Source organism: Rhinatrema bivittatum, chromosome 16, assembly GCF_901001135.1.
Source record: "Rhinatrema bivittatum chromosome 16, aRhiBiv1.1, whole genome shotgun sequence".
Taxonomy (NCBI): Eukaryota; Metazoa; Chordata; class Amphibia; order Gymnophiona; family Rhinatrematidae; genus Rhinatrema; species Rhinatrema bivittatum.
The window spans coordinates 19224594-19248980 of record NC_042630.1 but is presented as its reverse complement, the minus strand read 5'-3'; the positions used below and the strand labels follow the sequence as shown (position 1 = coordinate 19248980).

General features: G+C 47.5%; 1 protein-coding gene across 6 annotated transcripts; it reads left to right on the top strand.

Annotated features, from left to right (window-relative positions):
- The first annotated feature begins 1479 nt into the window (after positions 1-1479).
- On the top strand, positions 1480-22809 carry LOC115078472 (phospholipid scramblase 2-like). Of its 6 annotated transcripts, none has more exons than XM_029581385.1 (9): positions 1495-1583; positions 4989-5042; positions 5128-5208; positions 9861-10039; positions 11350-11377; positions 14332-14510; positions 18164-18325; positions 19670-19798; positions 22120-22809. In XM_029581385.1, the coding sequence occupies exons 3-9, from the start codon at positions 5184-5186 to the stop codon at positions 22177-22179; spliced, it is 762 nt and encodes a 253-aa protein (XP_029437245.1). In that variant the 5' UTR covers positions 1495-1583; positions 4989-5042; positions 5128-5183; the 3' UTR covers positions 22180-22809. The 6 variants fall into 6 exon arrangements, with proteins under 6 accessions (XP_029437249.1, XP_029437245.1, XP_029437248.1 ...); XM_029581386.1 differs by lacking the exon at positions 1495-1583 and adding an exon at positions 2377-3915; XM_029581384.1 differs by lacking the exon at positions 1495-1583 and adding an exon at positions 2377-4181.
- Positions 22810-24387: the final 1578 nt, after the last annotated feature.

Below are 24387 nucleotides of genomic sequence, written 5' to 3'. Positions count from 1 at the left end.
TAAAGGCTCTCTCAGGCACATACACACACATACATAATGTATATGTGAGGGAGAAGAAGCCTGTGTATGTGAGAGAGAGAATGTGTGAGAGAATGAATGTATTATTGTACGTATGTGTGAGAGGGAAGTTACAATTTGTACAGCCCTACCTCCCCCAGTCCAGGATGATATCAGGCTGACTGGAAATCAGAAAATCCCAGGTATGGATTTTAAAATCCTTATTAGTTTTAATTAGTGGGTTTAATTTGATGTTTCTTCTCTTTTGAACTATTCAATTTTTTTTGGATGGGGGAATAGAACATTTTTTTAATTATTGGATTTTTTTTATCCATCAGATGTTTTGAAATATTTTTTTGGTGTTTGGGAAATGTTCGATATTCTGTTCCTTAACTGTTTGAAATATTCTTTTTTGAATAGGACTTTACTATTATGCTTGATGTTATTATTTAATGTGTTATGAAGGATGGTGATGTTTCTGCTTTTCCATTGTTGCTCTGATTTCCGTGGGTTCCAGCTCCGTTCCTCTCAGCACGTTGCTGGTTATACTTTCTCTATTCTGTATTTGGTGCGGGTCTGGCTGTGTTCTGCATATGTGACTGAGTGGGGGTGGCAGTTTTTAAAAATATAGATTGCAGGAGGGAGCTGAGCTTTATCTGATGAGAGACTGAATGAATCGGGGGAGGGGTGGGCAGAGTAATTGTTCGCACAGGGCAGCAAAAAACCCTGGCACCGGCCCTGCTTACTGAGATACGAGAGAGGGGCTTGTGTTGGCAGCATCAGATGATGTCATTCACCCTGCTGTCTAAGGAGAACCCTGTTTACAGGTAAGCAAACTGACTAAAGCTGTACTGCTATAGAAACTGCTTGCTAGTAAAATCCCTCATCTCGGTCACACAGGCAGAGCATAGACAGACCCTCACCCAGGGCAGAATAAGGGACCACGAATTAGAAATAGAGACGTGAAGAAGGAAACTGAACTGGAGACCCCCCCCCAAGAAGCCGGACCCTGCCTGCAGCGCAGCACCAGAGAAAGAGAAGCAAAAGCGCATTTCCTCCTGCGCCGTGCGAAATCCAGAGACGGAAGAGCGGCGCATTTCCCAGAGCTGAGGGAGAAAATCCAAAAGACTTCTCCCCCCATAAGGATGAGCAGAAAAACTCTGCGTAATCCTGGGGGAACGAGGAGAAACCGCAGCAAAGTCTGCGGTGTCCTTCCACCAGGCCTGAGCAGGGACAAGTAGGGACCACCAGCACCAGAGCCTGAGACCTGTACTTATCCCCATTACCTTCCTACCCTTTTTTTTTTTATAATCATTCTGGGTATCGCTTTAGCAACAGATGCAAAATTGGCATGCCAATAAAGTTATGTGAGGATGGTTTCCTCCTCCCCCCACAGCTGAGCAATGGGAGAATTAAGTATGGAAGGGGAGGGAAGGGGCAGGATGTCGGCCTGCGCCTTGGAACAACAGTGCAGCCCGGCTTCCAGGCCCAGCCCTCTTGGCTAGAGTTTCATTGCTACAGCTGCAGCGGCAGGAAGAAGGACCAGGCACTTTGCCCCTCCTGTCACAGCAGCTTCTCGCTGCCAGGTAGGACCGGGTCTCCTCACCGAGGCTACTCTCTGCCCCCCCCCTGCCTCGGCAGAACCGCCCCAGCTACCCAGTACTGTTGGGCCGGGCCTGGCATTTGAGCTTGCCTTCCACCGCGGGTGCTGGAATGCAGCAGGAGCGGGGGCTGTGGGAAATCCAGGACTGGCCCGAAGTCTCCCACCTGGAATTGGGGGTTCCGGAGGCGTAACCGGGAGGAGTTGAATTAGCCGGAGAAGTTACCTGGCTAACTGCAATATTCAGAGAAAGCCCGATGACTCTGGTCAGTCCGTAGACCTGGCCTAAAGTTAGCCATTTAAACTTATCTGGCTCACTTTAAGACAGCAGAATAAATTCAGCTGCGTGGCTGCCTTGCTGAATATACAGCACTAGTTAGACGGATAAATTTAGGTGGCTACTAGCCCAGCCGAATATGGACCTCCTTGGGAACAGCAGACTTTAGCATAAGCAGTAAGGTTTCTAGCTAGCTGTATGTTATAATGCATTCAAGCTTTTCAAGTCTGCTGTAAATCCAAATTTGTTGATTGTTTATGTTTATGTTTATTTATATTTTGTATATTTATACTTATAATAATTTAATGTTATTTTAAGTCGTTTGCTGCTTTATCTATAAGTTCATACGAAGTTAGCCCTGTTATCTGTACCCTCTTGTTTGATGTAATTTCCAACTTTGGTTCTATGTAAACCGACGTGATATGTACTAGTACAGGAACATTGGTATATAAAAGCCTTAAATAAATAAATAAATGAATGAATAAATAAATAAATTAAAAAAAAAAATAGAGACATAGGAATAGCGAGCGATCCTCTCTCTGTGGCCGATGTAATAAGACCCGCGTGCTTGTTATCGGCGCGTCTTTTATTTCTCAGCGCGTGCAGCAAAAGCAGGCGCCTCCATGGGATGTAATAAGGGGTCCGCATGCAAATGAGACTCGTGCAGATAATCCACGCAAAACAAATACCCGCGAAGATATGCGCACTAAAGCACGTGCTGAAGGTTCTGTGCAATAAACCGCGCATAAATCCGCATTAACGGGGTGATCCGTGATTGGCTCTCGGTTTAAAGCCTTTAAGAGGGCAGTGAGTTATAGGTGCAGGAGTGGGGGGTAAAGGTGGGTAGAGCAACGTCCAACCTCTTCATGATCCCTCACTGACCGCGTGGGCGGGTGAAATGCAGCAGAGATTTTTGAGGGGCTAGAAAAGCATTCAGCATTTCGGACCTCTCCGACCTCTCTTCTGACGCTTCATTTTTCAACCTCCTGACAGGCGCTTACATTTAACTCCTGCTCTGACCCGGGCGCTAAAACACCTGCTTAAAAAAAATAAATCCGCTCTCAACGCTCTCTGCATGGCCCGGGAATAGTGAATTTGCCTCCTTTGCATGGCATTAGCACGGACCAGCGCTCAGCCAGCTGCGGCTTTTTTCAGCAGGTTTGCGCGCGCGTCTTTTTTTTGCGCCCTAGCCGCGTTATCACTTAGACGCGTAAACCCGCAGCGGGTCTAGCGTAGCTTATTATACATCGGCCCCCTTTGTCTGATTCCGGTTCGGGGAAAAGTCATCGGACCGACGACCTGCAACTGTGCTTCCAAAGTCCCTCTCCCTTTCTTGGTTTCCCTCCCCCCCGTCTCTCTCCTTGCAGGGAGGAGGGGTTACAGCGGTTACACGGGAGGGCAGTGTTTCCATTCAGGGCGGAGTGGCAATGTTGACCTTTACGTTGCTGAAAAGATCTGATGCAGCCTGGGTTTTCCCCCGAAACCTCTGCCTCAGGCTGAAGCCCCGGGCCGTACGATGCAGGGTGGAGAAGAAGATGGCAGGCAATGGGCTCCAGGGACGATGACACGAACGCAAAAAACAAAAGGCCCCGAGCTTGTGTAAAAGGGGCCCCTTGGGTGGCGAGGGCCGCGAGCCTCCCTCCGGTGACCCTGTGGAGGAGCAGGGGGTGAACGGAAGCCTTTACTGTGGCGCCCACCAGGGGCCGGCCCGGGAATATTCTGGTCAGAGGCGCAGGGAGAAGCCTTTCCCCCCTCCCTCTCTCTCTGCAGGAGGTTGAGCTGTTTTCCGTGCCCAGGGCCTCCAGCGGGCCTTGCAGAAAAGCCCCTGGTGGCGGTGCTCCCCGTAGGCCACTGTAAGCAGCTCCTCCCGGGGGGGGGGGGATCCAGCAGGATTCCTGCGGGAACCCCCCCTGATCTGAATGTGAGACAAGAAGAAGGGTGAACGCAGGAGGAGTGAGTGACAGGTGGAGCTGCCCAGCCTCTCTCCATCCAGGAAGGAGGAGAAAGATTCAAGGAGTTCGTATTTAATTACAAAAAACCAGTAAGCAAAGGGTTCTTGGAAGTCAGTGAACACCAAACCCCAGGAAGAGGCGTGAGGGGAGCTCAGGATGAAAGCTCAGTAATTGGAGGTTATTTCCTGCTTGAAGATCCCATCATTTGCAGCTTATGAGCTTAAGTTGCTCATTGCAGACTGGCGTCTCTCCCTAGCAGTAGAGCAGGCCCCGAAGGCTCCGGTGGGAAGATCATGCCAGGGGCCGCAGGACTGACTTAGGCCTAAGCACTGGTATCGAAAGTGCCTCCCCAGAGGTGCGCGGGGACTGGGGAGGGAGCTGCACTCCAAGACCTAGATCTGCACACACCAGTAGGGCTTTAGAAATAATAACCACTGCTCCGTAACTGCACAGCGCAGTGTACGCTGCCAGAGCTTTATAAAGAGGTGTTGCTTTATGACTATACAACGCTGTATACACTGGTGCTTTAGCCAAGAGTGGTGATTATCATTTCTAAATAGTAGTGTACACTGATTGTGCTTTATAAATAATGATTACACTGTGGTGCCTTATAAATGATTACCCCATGATGTACGGTGCTGTGTACACTGATCATGCTTTATTAATGATCACCCTGTGACATTCAGTGCTGTGTACTCTGATGGTGCTTTATAAATGATTACCCCATGATGCACAGTGCTGTGTACACTGATCATGCTTTATTAATGATCACCTTGTGATATACAGTGCTGTGTACACTGATGGTGCTTTATTAATGATAACCCTGTGATGTACAGTGCTGTGTACACTGGTGCTTTATTAATGATAACCCTGTGACGTACAGTGCTGTGTACACTGATCGTGCTTTATAAATGATTACCCTGTGATGTACAGTGCTGTGTACACTGATCGTGCTTTATAAATGATTACCCTGTGATGTACAGTGCTGTGTACATTGATCGTGCTTTATTAATGATCACCCTGTGATGTACAGTGCTGAGTTCACTGGTGTTGCTTTATTAATGATAACCCTGTGATGTACAGTGCTGTGTACTCTGGTGCTATAGAAATGATCACCCTGTGATATGTAGTGTTGTGTATGCTAATTGTGTTTTGTAAATAGCTGTCACCGCGACTGCACAGTGCATACCCAGAAACCCTGCGATTATAATTTGAGGTGAGTCATACCAGGAGTGCTCTGGATGGCAGGTAACACAAGGTTTATTTTCTTGACGTTTTACTGCTTTAAATTCCTCTCCCAGACCCAGGTGTGTAGGGGAACCAAGAGAGAGAGCGCAGGAGAGACAGAGACTGTGTGATGACTGGAAGAATGTCTGCACCAGGTAAAGTAAAACCAGACAGCACCAGTGTCCTATTTTATTGCACTGCTTCATGATAACGTTGCACTCGCTTATTTATTTATTTATTTATTTAACATTTTTATATGCCGCAATTCATGTAGCAAAGTTACATATTATTTCGGTTTACATTATAACAATAACAAGCATGTAAGAATGCCATTACATTAAAACAGGGGAGTAAACTAGGATAAGAGAGAACAGGGTAATAAAACCATAACTTATAAAAAAATAGTAATACTGCGATTCTTTTGAAAGATTGGCTATAGCTCTGGGTGAGAATTAGGTTAATATATTATACGGACTTATGGATCATTTATTTGTGATGAGGAATATAGAGTTGGAGTGTTAATCTAATATATAATCTGATCGATAAACTAGTGGGTAGTCTGACGGATGGTAAAGTAAGGTAGGAGTAATTGCTTGGCGTTAATTAAATGCTTGCTCGAATAACCAGGTTTTGAGTCTCTTTTTGAAAGAGTTCGGGCATTGTTCTTGCCTTAGTTCTGGCGGTAAAGACTAGAGTTCCATTCTGCGGGGCCAGCTGTGGATAGAGCTCGTTTGTTTAGAGAGGTTTTGATGGGTGGAGCAAGGAGAGAGTCTCTATAGGCTGCTCTTACTGGTCTGGATGGTATGTGTAGTCGAAAAGGTATATTGAGGTCCAGAGGGATGAGGTTGTGCATGGATTTGTGTATGATAGTCAACACTTTGTAAGTGATTCTATACTGAATTGGGAGCCAGTGTAGGTTCTTCAAGACGGGTGTATTATGTTCTCTTTTGTTGCTTAAAATGTCCTGGCAGGGCGGAATAGATTTTCAGGAAGCTGCTTAGCAACTCTAGTTATTCCTGTTATTGCCGCACATAGACAGACATGGCGAATCTTAGCCAGCTAGTGTTAACAATTCCTTCTAGCCGGCTGAATGTTTATTTTCACTGTGACTTCCACCTGCAGGGCCCTTTCTGGCTTCACTCTGCTTTTAGAATGGGGGGATGTTCCAACACGGAGAGGTCCTCGTACAGCTGGGCCACCTAAGAGTGATAGGGTGGTCCATCCCCTCCAAAGAGGGACTTCACGAGTCACTGGTAGGAGCCGAATCAAGAGTCTGATGCAAAGAGCCCAGCCAGAATAGCCAAAGAGCTGGGCTAGGCTCTGCTCTGGGGTTTTTTGGATCCGCAGGAGAGCGAGATCTCCTGTAAGACTGGTGAAGGGTGGTGTGATGGGAAACATATCCCATGCATGGCCAGAGGGGGGCGCTGTGAGCAGCAGAGGAGGAGCCCCATAATTCTGGACTTCAGTAGACTTTGAGCCTATCTGGGGCTCTAGGGCTGGACTCTCCCAATATGGACTGAAAGGTGGCAGATGTGTGGCATGAGGGAGACTGTAAGGATGAACCAGGAGACCTGGCAGTGGAAGGTCTGAGACTTGTGCTGTGGAATTGCTGAGTAAGTGTTTTGTGTTTTTCAAACAAGGGAGGGGAGCAGAAACCCCACGCTGATAGTTTTCTGCCATTGCAGCGGGGCGTGCCTGCAAGGAAACTTTACTGGACCAATGTTTGACTTTCAAGTGGAGGGCGAGCAGGACTTGCACATTCCGGCTGACGCAATATCGGGCGCTCAGGGCAGCGCGCCGCTCAATGCGCAGTGGGTCGTGCGTTTTGGACACGTTAGACTTAGGCCCGATGCAAAACTGGGATTCAGTGCATCCAAAAAGCGTGTCCAAACCGGCGCGTGACTAATAGCGCTCATCACGTGTAAATTCCATGTGGAGGAGGCTATTGGCTATTAACCGCCTAATTCAAAAACTTCCCACGCAGCAAATGTAATGCCAGCCCGGGAGCTGGCGTTGAGGCACGCCGCGGTCAAGGACTCTACTTAAAAAAAAAACAAACCCCAAAATCCTGCTTTCCGTGGTTTCTCCTCATAGTATCGTCATGATACAAAATAGGAGGCACCACGGAAAGCAGCGTTGCGCAAAAAAACAAAATCTTGGAAAAAAAACCCCCAATTTCTGGACGCCCAGTCTACATGCACAATACACGTGGCCCAGGCCACGTATATTGTGCCGGCAGCCGGCGTGTCCGTTTTCCTAACCCGCACCCACAGCCACGTCTCCTGGGCACATCCGATGCAGCGGTACTGCTAGGGACGCCCAATTCCCCTTCACGCCTCCTTTTTTGTTTTTTTACGCGCCAGCTGATCACCCTATTGCATGGCGTGCCCGGGAGAGGTGGGTGGGCGTGCTTTGGGAAGGCGGGTGCTCGAGCGACATTGCATCGGCTCCGTTGTCAGCTGCGCGCCCCCCCCCCGTGGCTGAACGTGGCCGCAGAGGTATTTTACCTGGGGAGAGGTGGGGTGTACCTCAGGAGAGGATGCAACATGGGCACCTGTCCGGGGAGTTCTCCCAGGAGCGGTTCGGGCAGGATGAGGCAGTCTCCTCGGGCGGCAGCGAGGAACCACCTCCTGAAATGCCTCTGCTGTGGCCGTTTCCCGTGGCCTGCAGACCAAGGGTCCACAATCTTCGGTCCCGTGCAAGGATGCGGATGGCCTCTGTAGCAAGGTTCGTCGAGGTACCGGCGGGGGTTCCCCAGGAGGATGAAGGTGACCCGTGGGCTGTGCTTCTGACCCCCCCCACCCTCCAACACACACCGGTAGGATAAAGACCTGCCAGGCTGCGCAGTAACGTGCCAGAGGGGTTCCCACCCTCCACCAGCAGAAGATCAGGGGCAGGGGTGCGAGTGTGGGAAGAGGAAGGGACGGGTGTGAGGGACAGTGAAAGGGAAAGGGAGTAGTAGAGAGAGGAATTTTATGTCAAAAACAATATGCGAGCAACTGAAATGCAAGGGATGCGGGGTAGGGAAGGAGCATTAGGGGCCGTCCTAAAGAAAGAAGCTGGTGCTTCCATGTACACTGGTGTGGGAGGTTTAATTCCTTGTAATTCAGTTTACTCTTGGCTTTCTGAGGGACGAGCAGGCACCCAGCATGCATTGGAAGAGGCCTGAATCAGAGGCGTTCCAAGTATCTTTTTTTTTTTGCAGGGTTTTCCAGGTGGCACCACAGCAGTGCACGTGGAACCCCACCTTCCCAGCCCTGGGGGAGCTGTGGTTCGGCTCAGCCGGGACGGGGGAACACTCTCTCCAGTCAGAGGCTGGGGGGGTGGGAGGCGGGCAGGCTGGGCCGAGGACACCTTGAAGAAACACATTGTCCACTCAGAAGGGTTGTGTTCCTGGCAATAGAAAAAGCAATACGAATCACAGTTCTTAGTTCAGTAGCAAAAATAAAAAAAAATAAAATAAAAACTTCCCACAGACAAACTCGTTGGTAATATCAGCAAAAACACAATACCAGGTTCAGAAATGCACAGCTGGAAACTCCCCTCCCCAGAGAGTCCCAATCTTCAGAGGTCACAACTCCCAGTGGCCTTGCTCCACTCACAAAATTCTTCTCTCCCTGGAGCCTCTGTGGATCCAAAGTCCCTTTAGGAAAACAAATCTTAGCTACTCCCAAGCCAAAACACCCCCTTCCCCTGGGCAGAGGCAGCTTCGACACCACCCTGCGCTGAAGCTCCAGCAGGCAGGGACCCTTCCCTTGGGATCTGCGGCCTCCAACTCAGTATCTGGTTCCGTCTCGCTCCAATGTCCCTTCCACACGCCTTCTCCAACTCCTCGGGACTCCAACTCAAGCCCCAGCTGGGAGAGTAACCCCCTGGCGGTCATCCCCATCTCCTGGGGCCACTTAATGACCATCCCACCCCTGGGCCTTTTGGGAACCTTCTTGTTTTGGAAAATTCCCCTTCCAGGATCCTTTTACCCTCAAACTGACCTCAACCAGCCGGAAAAGTCTGAATGTTAAATTGTTAAGAATAGATCCCACTCGTTCCATTACTAGTTCGCCATCTAGTGGCCACACATGTAAACATAATATTCATGTTGTTTTAAGTGATATTTTTATATTTATATTATATATTTGTATTTCATGTTGATATAAGTGATATTTGTACCTCAGAAGACTGTATTTTGAATGCCCTTTTTCATGTAAAATCTGTTGTTAAAAAATGCAGAGAGGCCAATATTAAAAAAAAAAAATCCTAAAACACATAACTTATCCAGCTAAAGTTAGTCAGATAGATTATCAGGGATATTCACCGGGAATAATCATCCACAAATAAAGTTATCCAGTTATATGTATCCTGAAACCTAACCAGCTATGTTTGAACATTGCCAGTTAGTTTCAAAATTATCGGGCTATGGATAACTTTGCCCTTAACTGGCGATATTCAAAGTATGTAGCTGGTTACGTGCTGACACCTCCTGACCCAACTTCCCCCCTCATCCCAGTTAAATGCACAATGCCGTTGCGGTCAATGACCCCAAACTAAGGTTTAAAGGTGGTCTATATAGGCCCCAAAGCCCTTCCTAGCCTCTCCCAGCAGAATATGCTGTGAAACTCACCCGCTCCCCAGCTCCCGGGTTGTGCCAGCGTGGCTGTGAAAGAATTGCTTGTGAGCTATGCGTGGCTTCCAGAAATGCCTCTGGCTAGCCCCGGGAACCTTACATGTGAAATTGTATTCTGCACATCACACACACTACTGAGAATCCCGTCTAACCAGGGCTGGATTTTTGTTGTTGTTGATGTTTCAGGTGATCCTCTCACTCAGCCCAAGATGTCTCAGGATCAGCCACCCGATTACCAGTCTCTCGGGCCCAGTCAACCCTCAAATCTACCCTACCAGCTGCAACCTCAGGCCAACCCTGTTCCCGATCCCAAGAGCGTGGTCCAAATCCCAGGAATGCCTCCCGGACTGGAATACCTCTTGCAGGTCTGGCGCGATTCAGTGCGGTACAAACTTCTGTGAATCCGTCCGAAAGCGGGTGGGCTCAGGGGAAATGGTTAGAGCGTGACGGTGGGGGGGCCTCTAAGATGGGCCCGCGGGAAAGGGGATGGTGATTTCCGTCCAGTTCCAGGGGGCCGCAGCAGAAACCTTCACATCGCAGCTCCTGGCAGACGTTTCCCGAATTCTGCCGTACGCCTCGTCGCTGACTTCTGCAAGGGCAGAATGAGAGAGAGGGAATAATCTGACCGTGTAAATGGTTTAGCTACAGGGATCAGCAAAAGTATCTCTTTATTGCTGCGTGAATATCTCAGGACGGTATGGGACAGATTGCTAGAAAGATAAAATAAAGGCCCATGCATTTATCTCGATCTACAGCAGCTATCAACTCACAGTTCAGGTCTGCCTGTCTGTAGTATTTCTCTCTCCACCCCTGTTCTGTCTTTGTGTCCGTCTGTCTGTCTGTTTAAAGGTGCTACTAGGTATTGGGGGAGGGGGGGGTCAACTTATAAGACTGTGTGCTTTGGGGATACCTTTGAACCCACGGCTGCCTCACCGAGTTACAATGCGAGAGCACGGGTGTGCTTTTAGACTGAGAGCTGCTGGGGATTATTTGGACGTTCTGCTCCCTCCTCTTCTCGTATGGGTACTTTTTTTCTCTCCTACGGAAGACATGCATCGAGTTGACCTTGCAATCTACGTGCGTTTATATTCCTCCTGGTGCATATAAAAACTGCGTTGTAGAGCAATGCAGGGACTTGGAGAGTTTACCTGGGGTAAGTCCCTATTCACCTCTGGAAATTGCTCTAGACGGTGTCCTCTTTATGCCTTTGACCAGACTAACAAGGCATCTTGGTAACAATGTCCTGCCTGAATGATTTTCATGGCCCAGCAGCATTGCCGTGTGCTTTCGCTTCCCAGGGGCAGGTCTTCCGTGACCCCTTCCCAGACAGAGGTTTGGGAATGTTGCGGAGGCAGCGCTCACAGCCCTCGGAAGGTCAAAACGTGACGGCAGCCCGAGGTCGCACTCGGGGGACCACGTGATCACCTTGCAGAGGGAGCCACGGTTTGTGGCTCTTGGTCCAAGGATTATCCCTGGGCTACGAGAACCCCTAGGTGGTTGCAAATGAAGACCCTTGGGGGGGCTGTGACCCGACAGAGCTGGAAACACAGCGGAGGAGGAGGAAATATATGGTCAAAACCAAAAACTTGTATTTCTTAAAAAAAAAAAAGAAAAATGTGAAATGCAGTTTGTAATAATATTTGGTTTCTCTTTTTTTTTTCTCTCTTGCTTTTAGATTAACCAAATCATCATTCAGCAAAAATGTAAGCATATTTTACTCTTTTCTCCTCTTGCCTCCTTCCCTGCAACATTCATAGCCCAGGTACCACGTGTGCAGAGCCGTGGCACGTGGCATGAATCCCAGATGGGTAAATACAGTGTACATAGGCAGTAACTTAACGGAGAGCCTGGCAAAGGTACGGTCTGGTGAAGTCAAGAGAAAACCCTTACTCCTCCTCACACAACTCCCACCTTTAGCACGCAGAGGCTCCCCTCAGCCCTCTGTGGCAACCTCAGTTATGGAGAGATGGTTTACTTTTACTCACGTACTCTTCCTCACCAACTCCCACCTTTAGCACACAGAGGCTCCCCTCAGCCCTCTGTGGCAACCTCAGTTATGGAGCTCAAGGGAAAACCCTTCAGAGGTAACTTCAGAGTCCTCCCAGCCCAGCACAAGTCCCCTCTGGTCCAGCAGAGTTCCTGTCCTGGTCAGACACAGGTTCGGTCTCGAAGGTCCTGGGCAATATGGCATCCTTGCTTCTCCTCCTTAGGCTTCCAGGGATTTTTTGGGGGGGAAATCCTCGCCTCTCTCTCCTTGCTGCTCCCTTCTGCCAATCCTGGGAGAGGCTCACAGCTCCAACCACTTCCTGTCAGTGCAAATCTGAAGCAGCCCCTGACTAAAGGGGCTGCTTCAGCTTTACGGCATTCCCTATGGGAATGCCGTAAAGCTGACCCAGGGCTCTGGAAGATTCCTGTGCTTCCTAAAGCTTGACCTCTTGCCTCCGTGCACATCCTCTGCACTTCCAGCTGACGTTTACTTTAGAGATTTACGTCACACAGAGCATCATCCATTAGAGGAAACCTGGGCTGCACATAAAGTCACTGAAAGATGAACTCCTGGCACCTTTTGTGGCCACGGTGCCACATTTATAAGATTCTAGATGACATCTTGAGGCCCCCTTTCAGCTCTGTCTTTCGATCATTCTACGTGACCTTTTGATGCCCCTTCCACCTTTATCTTGCTATGATTGTACAAAACCGCCTTAGATAACGTTCTGCCCTGTTTGTCTATGGTTCTAGATGACCTCATGACATCCTTTCAAGTCCTAGCTTTCTGAGACTGTAGATAACCTCCTGAGGTCCCTTCCAGCCCAGTCTGTCTATAATTGTATATTTAGGAAATGTTTTTTTTCTTGGTATTTAACCTTTCTTACTAACCTGCTTTTTAAGAAATAGACAAGAAGGTTGTCATGAATCTGGCTGCTAGACAGCCCCCTCGCCAGTAGGGGTCCTCACTGGGCTATGCTTAGACCAACGGCTCCCCTATGAGGAGAGGCTAAAGAGGTTAGGGCTGTTCAGTTTGGAGAAGAGACAACTGAGGAGGGATATAACAGAAGTCCACAAAATCATGAAAGGGCTCTCTCAGATAATAAAAAGACCAGGGGGCACTCCATGAAGTTAGCAAGTAGCTCATTTAAAACAAAAGAAAAATCTTTTTCACTCAGCGCATAGTTAAGCTCTGGAATTCATTGCCAGAGGATGTGGTTACATCCCTTAGTGTAACAGGGTTTAAAAAAGGTTTGGATAAGTTCCTAGAGGATAAATCCATAAACTGCTATGACGGTAATTAATAAGAAATAGTAGCTTGTGATCTCGCCAGGTACTTGTGACTTGGATTGGCTGCTTTTGGAAACAGGATACTGGGCTTGATGGACCCTTGGTTTGACCCAGTATGGCATGTTTTATGCTCTTATGCACTCTAGCTGCTGCCTTGAAGACTTCCTGACGCAGCAAGGCCAGCCCTGTACGAACCTCCCTCACAGTCTACTTTCCCAGCTCAGCATACAGCCTCCTCTCTGCCTTTGGCCACTTGTACTTGTTGTCTTGCCTGTGCTACCTTGCCTTTGTTCTGGGACCTTTGCCTGTTTAACCCTGCCATTATTCTGTTTACAGCTCCTGCCCTGTTTAGGCCTTCTAGCCTGTCTGCCTTGCCTTGTCTTGTCTCTTGACTTGTTTGAGCCTTTCCTGTCTATCTGTATTGCATATCCTGTCCTGTCTAGGTCCTCCTGTGACCTCTCTTATCTGTGTGCTTCCAGGAGTGCTATTGTCCTGTTTCTTGTGAAGCTCCTTGTGGCCCTCCTCTCCCTGTGCCCTTTTGCTCCCTGTGGCCCTCCTCTGTCTTGAGCAGGCCTCCTGGTGGCCCAGCTCTCCTGTGTGTTCCTTGCCCCACCACCTGTTCTGGTCCTGCCCTGTTTCTTGTTCCTGCCTTGTCCAGTCTTTGTCTGTGGTCTTACGTTGTCCTGTGCTTGTCTGTCTTCTCAGTCTTGCCGGTGCACCGCCCTCCTTAGACCTGCTAAAGAAGTCCTGCCAGCCTAACCTAAGGGGGAGGTGGCTGGTCAGGTGAAGACCACATGCCTGACGTGCCTGCTCCTAACTCTTCTTCCCACCCCCCTGCCTTGGGTATATAACTAAATCGGCCAGTACGACCATGAAAAAAAGGTTCACATGCAAATCATTTTCAGTTTGAATTTGGAAAGCTGGAATGGGAAGTGCAGCGTCAGTATAAGATTGAGTTATGGACTCCATTCATGTGTACATATCAGTATTGGAAACGTTCCACATTGGAAGAGGCGTTTCTCATTGATGGCCAAAACAATTTTGTTTTCTTTCCTTTCCAAATCAAAAGAAAAAGGAAGCAGAACTGGGTGAAAAAGTATTTCATGCCCAAATAATAGTTTCAGCCCCATCTTCTTTCTTGAAGCATTTTGGGAAGCAGAAAAAGAAGCGGGAGAGATGGACGCCATCTTGGAAAATTGTCTTTTGTTAGCAATGACTGTAGATGTTGCCTTGACAGCAGTGACGAAGATATTGATGGCGATGGTGCTACAGTTGGCCATGATGATGGTTAGAACAGTGGCTGGTAATGCCATCTTGTATGTAGGACATCTTATTATTAATATTATTATTATTATTTATTTTTTTATTTTTTTTTTTGCAGATTTCACCACCCAATCCAGCAAGACCTATGAGATCCTGAATAGTGCGGGTCAGCGGATCTTTCTCGGCAAGCAAGACTTAGGATGTTGTGGACCTTCTTCCAATGTGATGATAATGGATAACTCCGACATGGAGGTCATCCAGATGCTGCGGCCGTGCAAGTGTACCTGTTCATATGAGGTGAGAGTCTCATAATGTTGGGATATGCTTGTTTAATTTGGTAACCTACGGCTTGTCAGAGCCACACCTGCTACGAGATATCCAGGGCTTGTTTCAGACCCATGTTCATTCTAGTAAGTTCCTGGACTGCCTTTGCTCCCCGCAGTCTTTCATTTACGTTGTCATCTATTACCATGTTGCTTTTGCACATCACTGCACTACTTGCTGGGTGGTTTCAGGCAGCCCCTTGAAGCGCATGGTGAAAACTCAGTCTCAAGTCCTACTCAATCTCAAGTCCCTCTGAGATGTTCATGTGGTCCCCTTATCCAACGAGACTTGTGAATGAAAAAGCCGAAGGCCCTCAGCCATGAGGGGATGCAACTCACTGGTGGAGCACAGGCTTCACATGTACAAGGCCCCTGGTTCAATCCCCAGCATCTCTGTTGGGTTTTTGGTCTACTTAGATGACCAAAGAGTAAAAGGGATACTAACAGAGGGCAAATGAATTCTTTGCTTCTGTTTGTTGGGGAGCTAGTCCTACTGGAACCATTTTTTGAAGATGATGATTCTGAGGAACCAAGGCAAATCATGATGAAACTGGAAGATATATTGGAGCAAAGTGACAGGCAGCCAGTCATCCCCGCATTCTGAACAAATTGAAATTTGAAATTGCAGCCCTGCATAATAGGAGTTACCAGTCATCAAATTTATCTTGAAATCCTCAGTTCTGTGTACAGTAGGGGCCTAAAAAGCATACAGAATGCTAGGAATTATTTGAAAAGAAATAGAAAACAAAATTGGAAATATTATAATGCCTCTGTGTTGATCTATGGTGTGACCATACCTTAAATATTGTGTATAGTCCCGGTTGTTATATCTCAAAAACTATAATTAGAAAAGGTGCAGAGCAGGTCAACAAAAATGATAAAGAGGGTGGAACGGCGACCTTACGGAGAAAGACTACCCAAGTTTGGACTCTTCAGCTTAGAGAACAGATGACCGAGGAGATATGAGAGAGGTTTAGGAAATTTTGTGTGGTGTCAAACAAATGTAACCCCTGGTCCATCGTGGTCACTTTCTCAGCCCTGGGAGGCATGGGGTGAAGCCACCCAAGGTGAGGAAAAATACAATCTCTGCTGGGCTGTGGACTGGGAACAGGATAACCTGCAGCGCCAAACTGGGACGCACACACATGTGATAGTTATCGCCGTGCGCAGTGAGAATGCAGATTTCACAGATTTATTTAATGGGGTGGGATTGGGCGGGATCAGTGAAAATGAGGGGCATTATCACACGTTTTAACGCTGGAAATAACTACACCTTTTTTCCTGGCGTTGAGCTGTGCGATATGCCTGAAACGCCCAGTTTGGGGGGGGTACTGTTAATCCCCTCGCCTCTGATCCAAAGCGACTCCGGCAGCATGCTGATCCGAGGACCCAGAATAGAACTTCCTGCAGCTCTGGACTTCCTAGCCGGGACTTCCTGTGGCGCTGGCTGATGATATCACATCAGGAGTACATAAGGAAGTCCTTTGCAACCAGCCAGCGCCTCAGCAACAGCTCTACTTGTTCTCACTCTGCCTTTGCCTTGTTCGTGCCTTGTCTTGTCTGTCTTGTTCTTTGTTCCCTCTTCCCTCGCCTTGACTTCCTGGTTCCGACCCTGGCTTGGATTTCGACCCTGCTTCGTCTGTTGCCTGCCCCGACCACTGGTCTGCCTCTTGTCTCTGCCGCCTGCTCCAACCATGGGCTTGTCTCTCACCTCCGCTGTCTGCTGCCTGCCCTGGTCTTTTGCCTGGACTCGGATTCTCTGTTCTGCTGGATCACCCTAGGATCCCACCTAAGACCCGCCAGCCACCAGAACCCAAGGGCTCAACCTGTGGGGGAGGCGGCTGGTAAAGGTGAAGCTCCAGTCGGTTCCACCTAAGTGCAAGCCGAGTGGGTTTGTCCACCAAGCAGTGTCAATCACACCACAGCCCGCTCTTCCTGTTAGCAATACAACAAGATTAGAAAAAAGCAAAACAAAACAATAATGTAGAAGAAACTTCTAGAAATTGTCCAATACATATTGCATCACTTTTTCCTTATTTAGGCTCTGATTACCAGTCCTTTATTAGGCCTATCCTGGCCCTCTCACAGACTTACGCTCTGATTTAGTTACTCACTGTATCCTTATCTGCAGACAGGAATCAACCGAGCCCTGTAGCAAGGTCCTGCTGGCACAGTTTACGTCCTGGTCCATGCAGGTTCCCACCACGGTTAACGTAATCCCTCTTCTTTACTCTTCAGACCCAATATCATAGATCCTCATTGAGGATCTATGATATTGGGTCTGATATTGATATATGATATTGATATTGATATGATATTGGGTCTCACCACTAGGCTATTCCTCCTCCTCAATATCTATCTATGATAGTGAGGAGGAGGAATAGCGCAGTGGTTAGAGCAGTGAACTATGAACCAGGAGACCAAGGTTTGAGTCACTTTACTCTCCATTGCCTCAGGTACAAAAACTTAGATTGTAAGCCCTCTGGGGATAGGGAAATACCTCCAGTACCTGAATGTAAACCGGTGTGATATCTCAATTGAGATCAAATGTCGGTATATAAAAAAAATAATAAATAAATAAAATAAATTCCCTTCAAGCTTCTTGAAACACTGGGAGAGAATTCTCTGCTTCAACTCCTGCTTCTCCCCAGTGACCCTGAGAAAGGATCACAGCTACATCCTTCTATTGCTCTGTTACTCTGGAGAAGCCCAGACGAAGTATAATCAGGATTTTAATAACCTTCTCCTTTACCACACCCCTAGGAGGTTGTTCCATACTGTCTGTAACACCCTCTGAACAACAGATGACCCTTTTGCACTGGAACCTTCTCACATTGCTTCACTGCACCTTTCACACATTTGGAGGGAAAGCTTCACTTTAACATTACACAGACGCACACTGGAGCCACCCAAGTAAACCGCTTTCCAATAGTACTAGAACTAGGAGACACCCCATGAAACTAACTAGTAGCAGATCTAAAACAAATCTAAGGAAGTATTTTCCACTCAACACACAATTCAGTGATGGAATTCACTGCCAGAAAAAAAGTCTCAAGGTTAGTAGTAGTGTTGAAGAGTTGAGTTAAAAAAAAAAAAAGTTTGGACAAGTCTCTGTAGGGCAGGTCCATTAGCGCTTGTTAGCCAGATAGGCTTCTTCTGGGCGAGAGCAGCATGGAATGGGATCTGCCGGGTACTTCCAAATGACGTGGAGACAGGAGACTAGGCTCGATTGGTTTGACCCAGCAAGGCTTTTTCTTATGCTCTTATGACGTTATCTGTCTGTTGATCCAACATGGTATTTAGGGACGAGCATGTTCTGAAGGACAGAAGCAGGGATGTTGATCCCAATTCCTTCTCTTTGATCTTCTGGAATAGATTCAGGCACCTCTTTGGCTGTGGATCTCAGCTTGGAACGGTTTCCTCCATCACTTAGAACAAGACAATCCTGAAGGCTGACATCGTTCTACATCTGTTAGCGTTCTGGGTCTCATCTTTCCCCTACTGTTGACCTTCTTGTTTCCAATCTTGCTTTCACTTTCAAAATATACTATCTCATGCTTCCAGTGTCTGCAAGAATCTATAAATACCCACAAAAATAAGTTTAATTTTTTTCTGTATTTTTCTCAGGCAGAAATCCATTCTCCACCGGGCACCATCATCGGTTATGCTACCGTGAACTGGCATGCCTATGTGACCAGCCTCTCCATCTCAAATGCTTCAAAAGAAACTGTCCTATTGATTGTAGGCCCCGGCTTCCAAACAAACATTTTTGGAGATGTGAACTTTGAGGTATAATGGGGGGAGGGATACATATTCTGTCTGTTTATTGATCTCACTAATTTCATAACCATCAAAGTCTAAGAGACTAGTCAACAATTACAATCTCTGGATCATCACCAGTCTTGCTTCATGAGTTAATCAATCTGAGGCCAACTTCAATTATCATGAATTTGGAATGATGGTTGGTTGAATATGAAAAGCTGAAGTTTGGTATCTTATGTTCTTACAAGCCGTTAAGCCCGTTAAAACGGGCTACATCCCTCTGTCTCTCACCTCCCCCTCATTCTCTCTCCCCTACCTCCCTCATTCTCTCTCCCCTACCTCCCTCCCACCCACTCACCCACTCCTCCCCAGCCTCCCTCTCCTCTCTCAGTCCCTCCCTCCCACTCAGTCTCACTCACTCCCTCCCCCTCTCTCCCTCTCACTCACACTCAGTCCCACTCACTCTCCCTCAGTCCCACTCCCTCCCTCCCTCTCCCTCAGTCCCACTCACTCCCTCCCTCTCCCTCAGTCCCTCCCCCTCACTCAATCCCTCCCACTCTCTCTCTTCGTCCCTCCCACTTAGTCCGTCCCTCCCTCCCTCTCTCTCTCTCCTCCCTCCCTCGCTACTGGCCGCTGCCGCCCGCCACCGCCGCCCGCTACCGCCGCCACTGCCGCCCGCCGCTACCGCCTCCGCTGCCGCCCGCCCCCGCTGCCGCCCGCTACCGCCGCCGCTACCGCTGCCCGCTGCCGCTGCTACCACCGCTGCCGCCATGTTTTTTGGGTTTTTTTTTGACGCTGCCTAAGACTGACGTGCTCGCCCGCACATGCGCAGTAGAGCTGCTCTCTACTGCGCATTTGCGGGCACGTCGGTCAAGCTTCATTTATCTAGTTAGATGTTTAATATGCTCGGACATCACATGCATAGAATGTGACATCTTAAAATGTGGAGGTATTAGGAAGGTGGGGATTGGGGGAGAAGACGGTGCAGAGCAAGAGAGATGTTGGGAGCAGTGGGGAGAAAGAGGACAAAGAATGGGAAAGAGTGAAAGACGGTGCTGAGAATAGTGAGAAAGGGACAAGGAAAGATTTTACGGTGTTCGGCATATTTCTTTCCTTCCTAGGGACTTAAAAAATATGTATTGGTGAAATCATATGATCTGACTAAAATGTCATTAGTCCAGACCAGGCCCATCAGATACCCCCACTGAACCTGGCCCTTGGGAGGAGAAGAAAGAGGCTCCAGTGTTGGATCAGATAGCAGGGACTGACTTGTAGCTTTCTGTCAGCCTACGCGATCCTCCCTCCACCATCACTTGTGGGCACTGTTGATGTTTCCATTGTAACTGTTAGTGCGTTACCATCTGTTCACAGGTGAAGAGCAGAGATGAGACCCAGACTGTGGGGCAGATCACCAGGGACAAGGAGAGGTTTATAGTCCAGTTCCCTTTGGATCTGGATGTTAAAATCAAAGTGGTGCTGCTGGGCGCTGCTATCTTCTTGGTGAGTGCGTCATCCTCTGATTCAGTAAGACCATTGTCGGCCATCATGAGTCCCAGAGGAGGGTAGTGCTTTTCCCCAGGAGAAAGCTGGTATTACAGGTAGCCAAGGATGGATTACAAGTTTAGGCTTTCCTATGAACGGATGAGCAGTGGAGTTTCAGGAGGAAGAGATGGCCCTTGATTTTGACTGGTGTGCTGTAGAATAGGGAGAAGAATGATGGAGAAACCTAGAAACACAGAAGGCGGTGTAGTTGTGGAGAAGGAGATCTGGAGCAAAGGGGATGGAATTGTTCACGTTCAGAGGCAATGCTGTCCATCTGAAGAAGCACATGATTCAGATGACTGGCAGAATCTCATAGCTAAGAAGCTCAGATATTTGAGAGCATTTTGTGATTATGGGATGGACAATGGCTCTTCTGTGGACAGGGAGCACCATTTGATACCGGGTTCTGACTCACAACTCTCAACCATGATAGGGATCTCTGTTAGGGAGAGAGGATTTTCCTTCAGGGTTCAAGGCCCTAGACTTTACTTCTGGTCTCTAAAGAAGAGGCTTCACACAGTTACTGTGATCCAAAACCCTAAACTTTTATTGTAAAGCTTATCCAACTGAAACATTTTGACCCATGGTACATTTCTTTTTTATAGCATCCATAATACACGGTCAAAATCATGAATGGGGTTTTTGATCCTTATCTGCTAGGCTCCTGCATTCCCCTGTCTTCCTTCCTGGAATTGTGGTTGCCTGTGAACTAGTGGTGGGTTCTTTGTATGTTAAATAATATTGGAAATATTTGATCTCTATTGCACTCTCCTTTCTTTCGGGCCGATACAGTAAAGTCCACGGGAGAGCGGGCGATTCTCTATTCAAATGAGGCCCGGCGGTAAAAACAGGCAAAAGGAGGCGCTAGGGACACTAGTGCGTCCCTAGTGCCTCCCCTTTTGGACAGGAGCGGCGGCTGTCAGCGGTTTTGACAGCCGACGCTCAATTTTGCCGGCGTCTGTTCTCGAGCCCACTGACAGCCACGGGCTCGGAAACCGGATGCCAACAAAATTGAGCATCCGGTTTTTGACCAGACAGCCGGGGGCTGACTCCAAATTTTTTTTTTTACTTTTGGAAAGTTTTGGGACCTCCGACTTAATATTGCCATGATATTAAGTCGGAGGATGCACAGAAAAGCAGTTTTTCCTGCTTTTCTGTGCACTTTCCTGGTGCCCGATGAAATTAGCGCCTACCTTTAGGTAGACGCTAATTTCTGAAAGCAAAATGTGCGGCTTGGCTGCACATTTTGTTTTCTGAATCGCGCGCATACCTAATAGCACCCGCAACATGCATTTGCATGTTGCGGGTGCTATTAGGTTTGGGGGGTTGGACGCGCGTTTTCAGCCCCTTACTGAATAAGGGGTAACGCTAGCGCATCGAAAATACGCGTCCAATGGCAGATTAGCAGCCTGTTAGATGGGTATCTTTCTCTCTTTTCCTCTCCAGCAACTGGCAAAAGGTTGGTAAAATTAGGGTATCAGCTGGACTAGGTATCAATCAATAGGGAATAGGCACTGCTTTTTGCTGGCATTAGTAGCATGGGCTCCATTTAATGTTTGGATACCTGCCAGGTACTTGTGACTTGGATTGGCCGCTGTTGGAAACAGGATGCTGGGCTTGATGGCCCCTTGGCCTGACCCAGTATGGCAGGTCTTATGTTCAATTGGAGCTGACAATCCACTCCTTTACACTCTCCAAATCCCACCACAAGAAATAGATTGCCAGCGACTCACTCCCATGTATACGACCAGCAACCCCCTGCTGCTTCCTCCCTCTCCCACTCCCACTCCAGCTCCTCTGGAATCTTTCCTTGGGTGACTCTGTTAATCCCTGGATTGTCTCATTAAGGTCCCTCCTATGGGGAACAAACATGGTCCAGTCCCCTCACTACTCTTCCAGCTTCAATATGTCCTCCAATCGGAGTAGCACATTCCCTAGTAAGAGAAGATCTTACTGAAGAGGAAATAATGAAATGAGGGGGGACAAGGCACACGTGTAGGTGACTGGGAAAAATGTCAGACTGGACAGGGTCTATGTGGTTCCATAGGTGGAGAATCGCAGAATGATAACTGTATGCTTTATGAGGTCCAGATGCTTGCACCCATTCACCCCACGTCAATTCCACTGAGACCCCATCTGTTAAGGATTCGAGGCCTTCTCTATGCTTATATGGATGGATTTCTCTATCTTGTGTATAAAAAAAGACTGCAGCTGTTGAATTAATAAAGGCCAAGTTTGTTTGGATGCTGGCAGAATGACTTTGCTCTTGTTTTTCCCAGGATAATCTGGTGGAGATGAAGAGACGGGAGCTGGAGGCTAGGAGCAGAAATAACAACTGATCTCTGTCCTCCAGCAAGGATCGAAGTAGCCGGAGAGACGGCATCCTACGCCAGCCTGGAGAGCTTCACACTGATGCCTGGATCCACAGCATCTACCCGTCCCTTACCCCCTAACCTGACCAGCCTTTATATATTCCTCTTCTGCTCTCCTGCCGGCGTCTTCCCTGACTTGTCGGTGCGGGCCTCCGTGAAGTGTTTAGCAGAGACTAAGACAGAAGCAGCGTTTCCAGGGAATGTAGACCCTGCTTTAGAAAAAGACACATTCTGATCTATAATTTCAATGGATTTACAAAGCAGTATGGTTTGAAGATGGTTATTTCTGTAGGAAGGTGACATGAGTCAACTTAAAAAAAAAACCCAATACCTTAATTTTATTAAAGAACTTAAGAAGATCGGCAATTCAACAATCAAGTAACAAGTTGTGCACCTGGTCACAACCCTTCCAGCTTTACAATCTTAAACTGCATGATGGTTACAGAAACAAAAAGAAAAACATGCAGGGCATTTGGCTGATCAGTAACACACTGTCTAACCAAGACGTCATCTCCCAGATAGTAAAAATGAGCAGCATAATTAAACTGTTAATAAAGGTCTCAGGAAACCATTACAAATAAATACTTATTTATAATACAGCTACTTCCTCTCACAGTTCCCCATTGTGAGTCTAAAGTATCTTGTAAGCCTGGGAAACACACAGCGCTGGAGCACAGGAGCACCCCCTCTGTCACTAGGTCTCAAGCAGCTTTCCCCAGGGCTTCTTGGTCTCTGTTTTGATCTCCAGTATGCGTCCTATAGAACCTCCAGCTGGATTAGTGCGAGAACTATTATTACGCATTGCACTTCTGTATCAGTTCTCAGGTCATCCGGCCGTAGCCCCTCTGCCCTCACAGGTGTGCTCCTGCATGTGCCCAATCACAGACACTTCTGGCACTAGTATGGTTGGGAAACATATCATGGATGTATATATTCATGTACCATAATGTCTGCATTCTTCCACTTCCTTTTCCCTAAACCGCACAATTAAGTCTTCACGTCCACTTTAGCCTTCTCCCTCTCAGCGACCACCCACAATCTCCAAATAACCTGTTAAACTCCACCAGGAGGCGGAATGATGAGTTATCTCAACAACATGTGGCAAGCCTTTGTAGCTTAGTCGCTGGATCTTGGATCCTCCAAAGAGCCTGTCTTTACGGTGCTAGATTCAGGCTTTCAAACCAACCTCGCTGGTGCTGTGAATTTTCAGGTAAACTGCTTTTTCTAGAGGAGAATTCTTCTGATGCACTGGGTGGAAACATCTTCAAAATTCTTGAGTGCCAGCCAAGGTTTTTTAGGAGTTGGACAAAAATTTAATTTTTCTTGTAACTTTTCTTGCTTGCTTTTTTCTCTTTATTTGTTTTATTTTGGATTTTTGTTTTTAATTTTTTTTTCTTTTTTTTCTCTGTTTTTTTTTTTTTTTGCTTGTTTTGTTATTTTTTGGGGGAATTTTTTGTTCTCTTTTGTTTATTTGATTTTTTTTTTTTGCTTGCTCTGCTTTGTGGTTATTTCTTTTCCTTCCCCCACAGACTTTCTCGTGTTCTGGCAGGGAGCAGTCCCAGGCCAGCAACAAGCTGCCAGGGAATTTTCAACCCCTGCTGCAAACCATTACAAACATTTACTCTTTCTTTTGTGATCAGATGCTACCATTGTGCACTTGACATTCTAAGGAACTGTCTGGCTCCAGTCCATGTGAGAACAAACAACTGGGGCTTTTCAACTCAGAAAAGAGGCAACCGAGGGGCTGATAGGAGAGCAGTCTAAAAACTCATGAAAGGTGCGGCAAAATTATTCTATTACTATACTATTATTCGCTGCGTTTCATCATGTAAAGCATCGGGCAGCAGGTGCACAAAACAGGGGAATGGTTCCTCAGTCCTCACCATGACCTGCTAGAAACAAGAGTGGACCAACTGTCCTGGAGAAGGCAGGACACTAGGCTACATGGATGGACCCAGTCTGGCAACTGTTATGTCTTTGCGTTTTAACGATTTTAGTTGAGAAATATACCAGCACAGAATCTAAGCCAACGAACCTTATTTACTGCTTGCGGTGGAGAAAAATATATGTATATCGATGGGATCAAAAAGAAGCGCACTTTTCTCATGACCGCACAATTTGGATGCCCGTAGCAATGGGCGCCTGATATAATAAACTTCAGCACTGAAATCATTC

Coding starts and splice junctions, on each gene's coding strand:
- LOC115078472 (XM_029581389.1), top strand. CDS start 5,184: ATGACTGGAAGAATGTCTGCACCAG. Junction 5,209..9,860: donor TGGAAGAATGTCTGCACCAG/GTAAAGTAAAAC, acceptor TTGATGTTTCAG/GTGATCCTCTCACTCAGCCC. Junction 14,511..18,163: donor AGTGTACCTGTTCATATGAG/GTGAGAGTCTCA, acceptor TATTTTTCTCAG/GCAGAAATCCATTCTCCACC.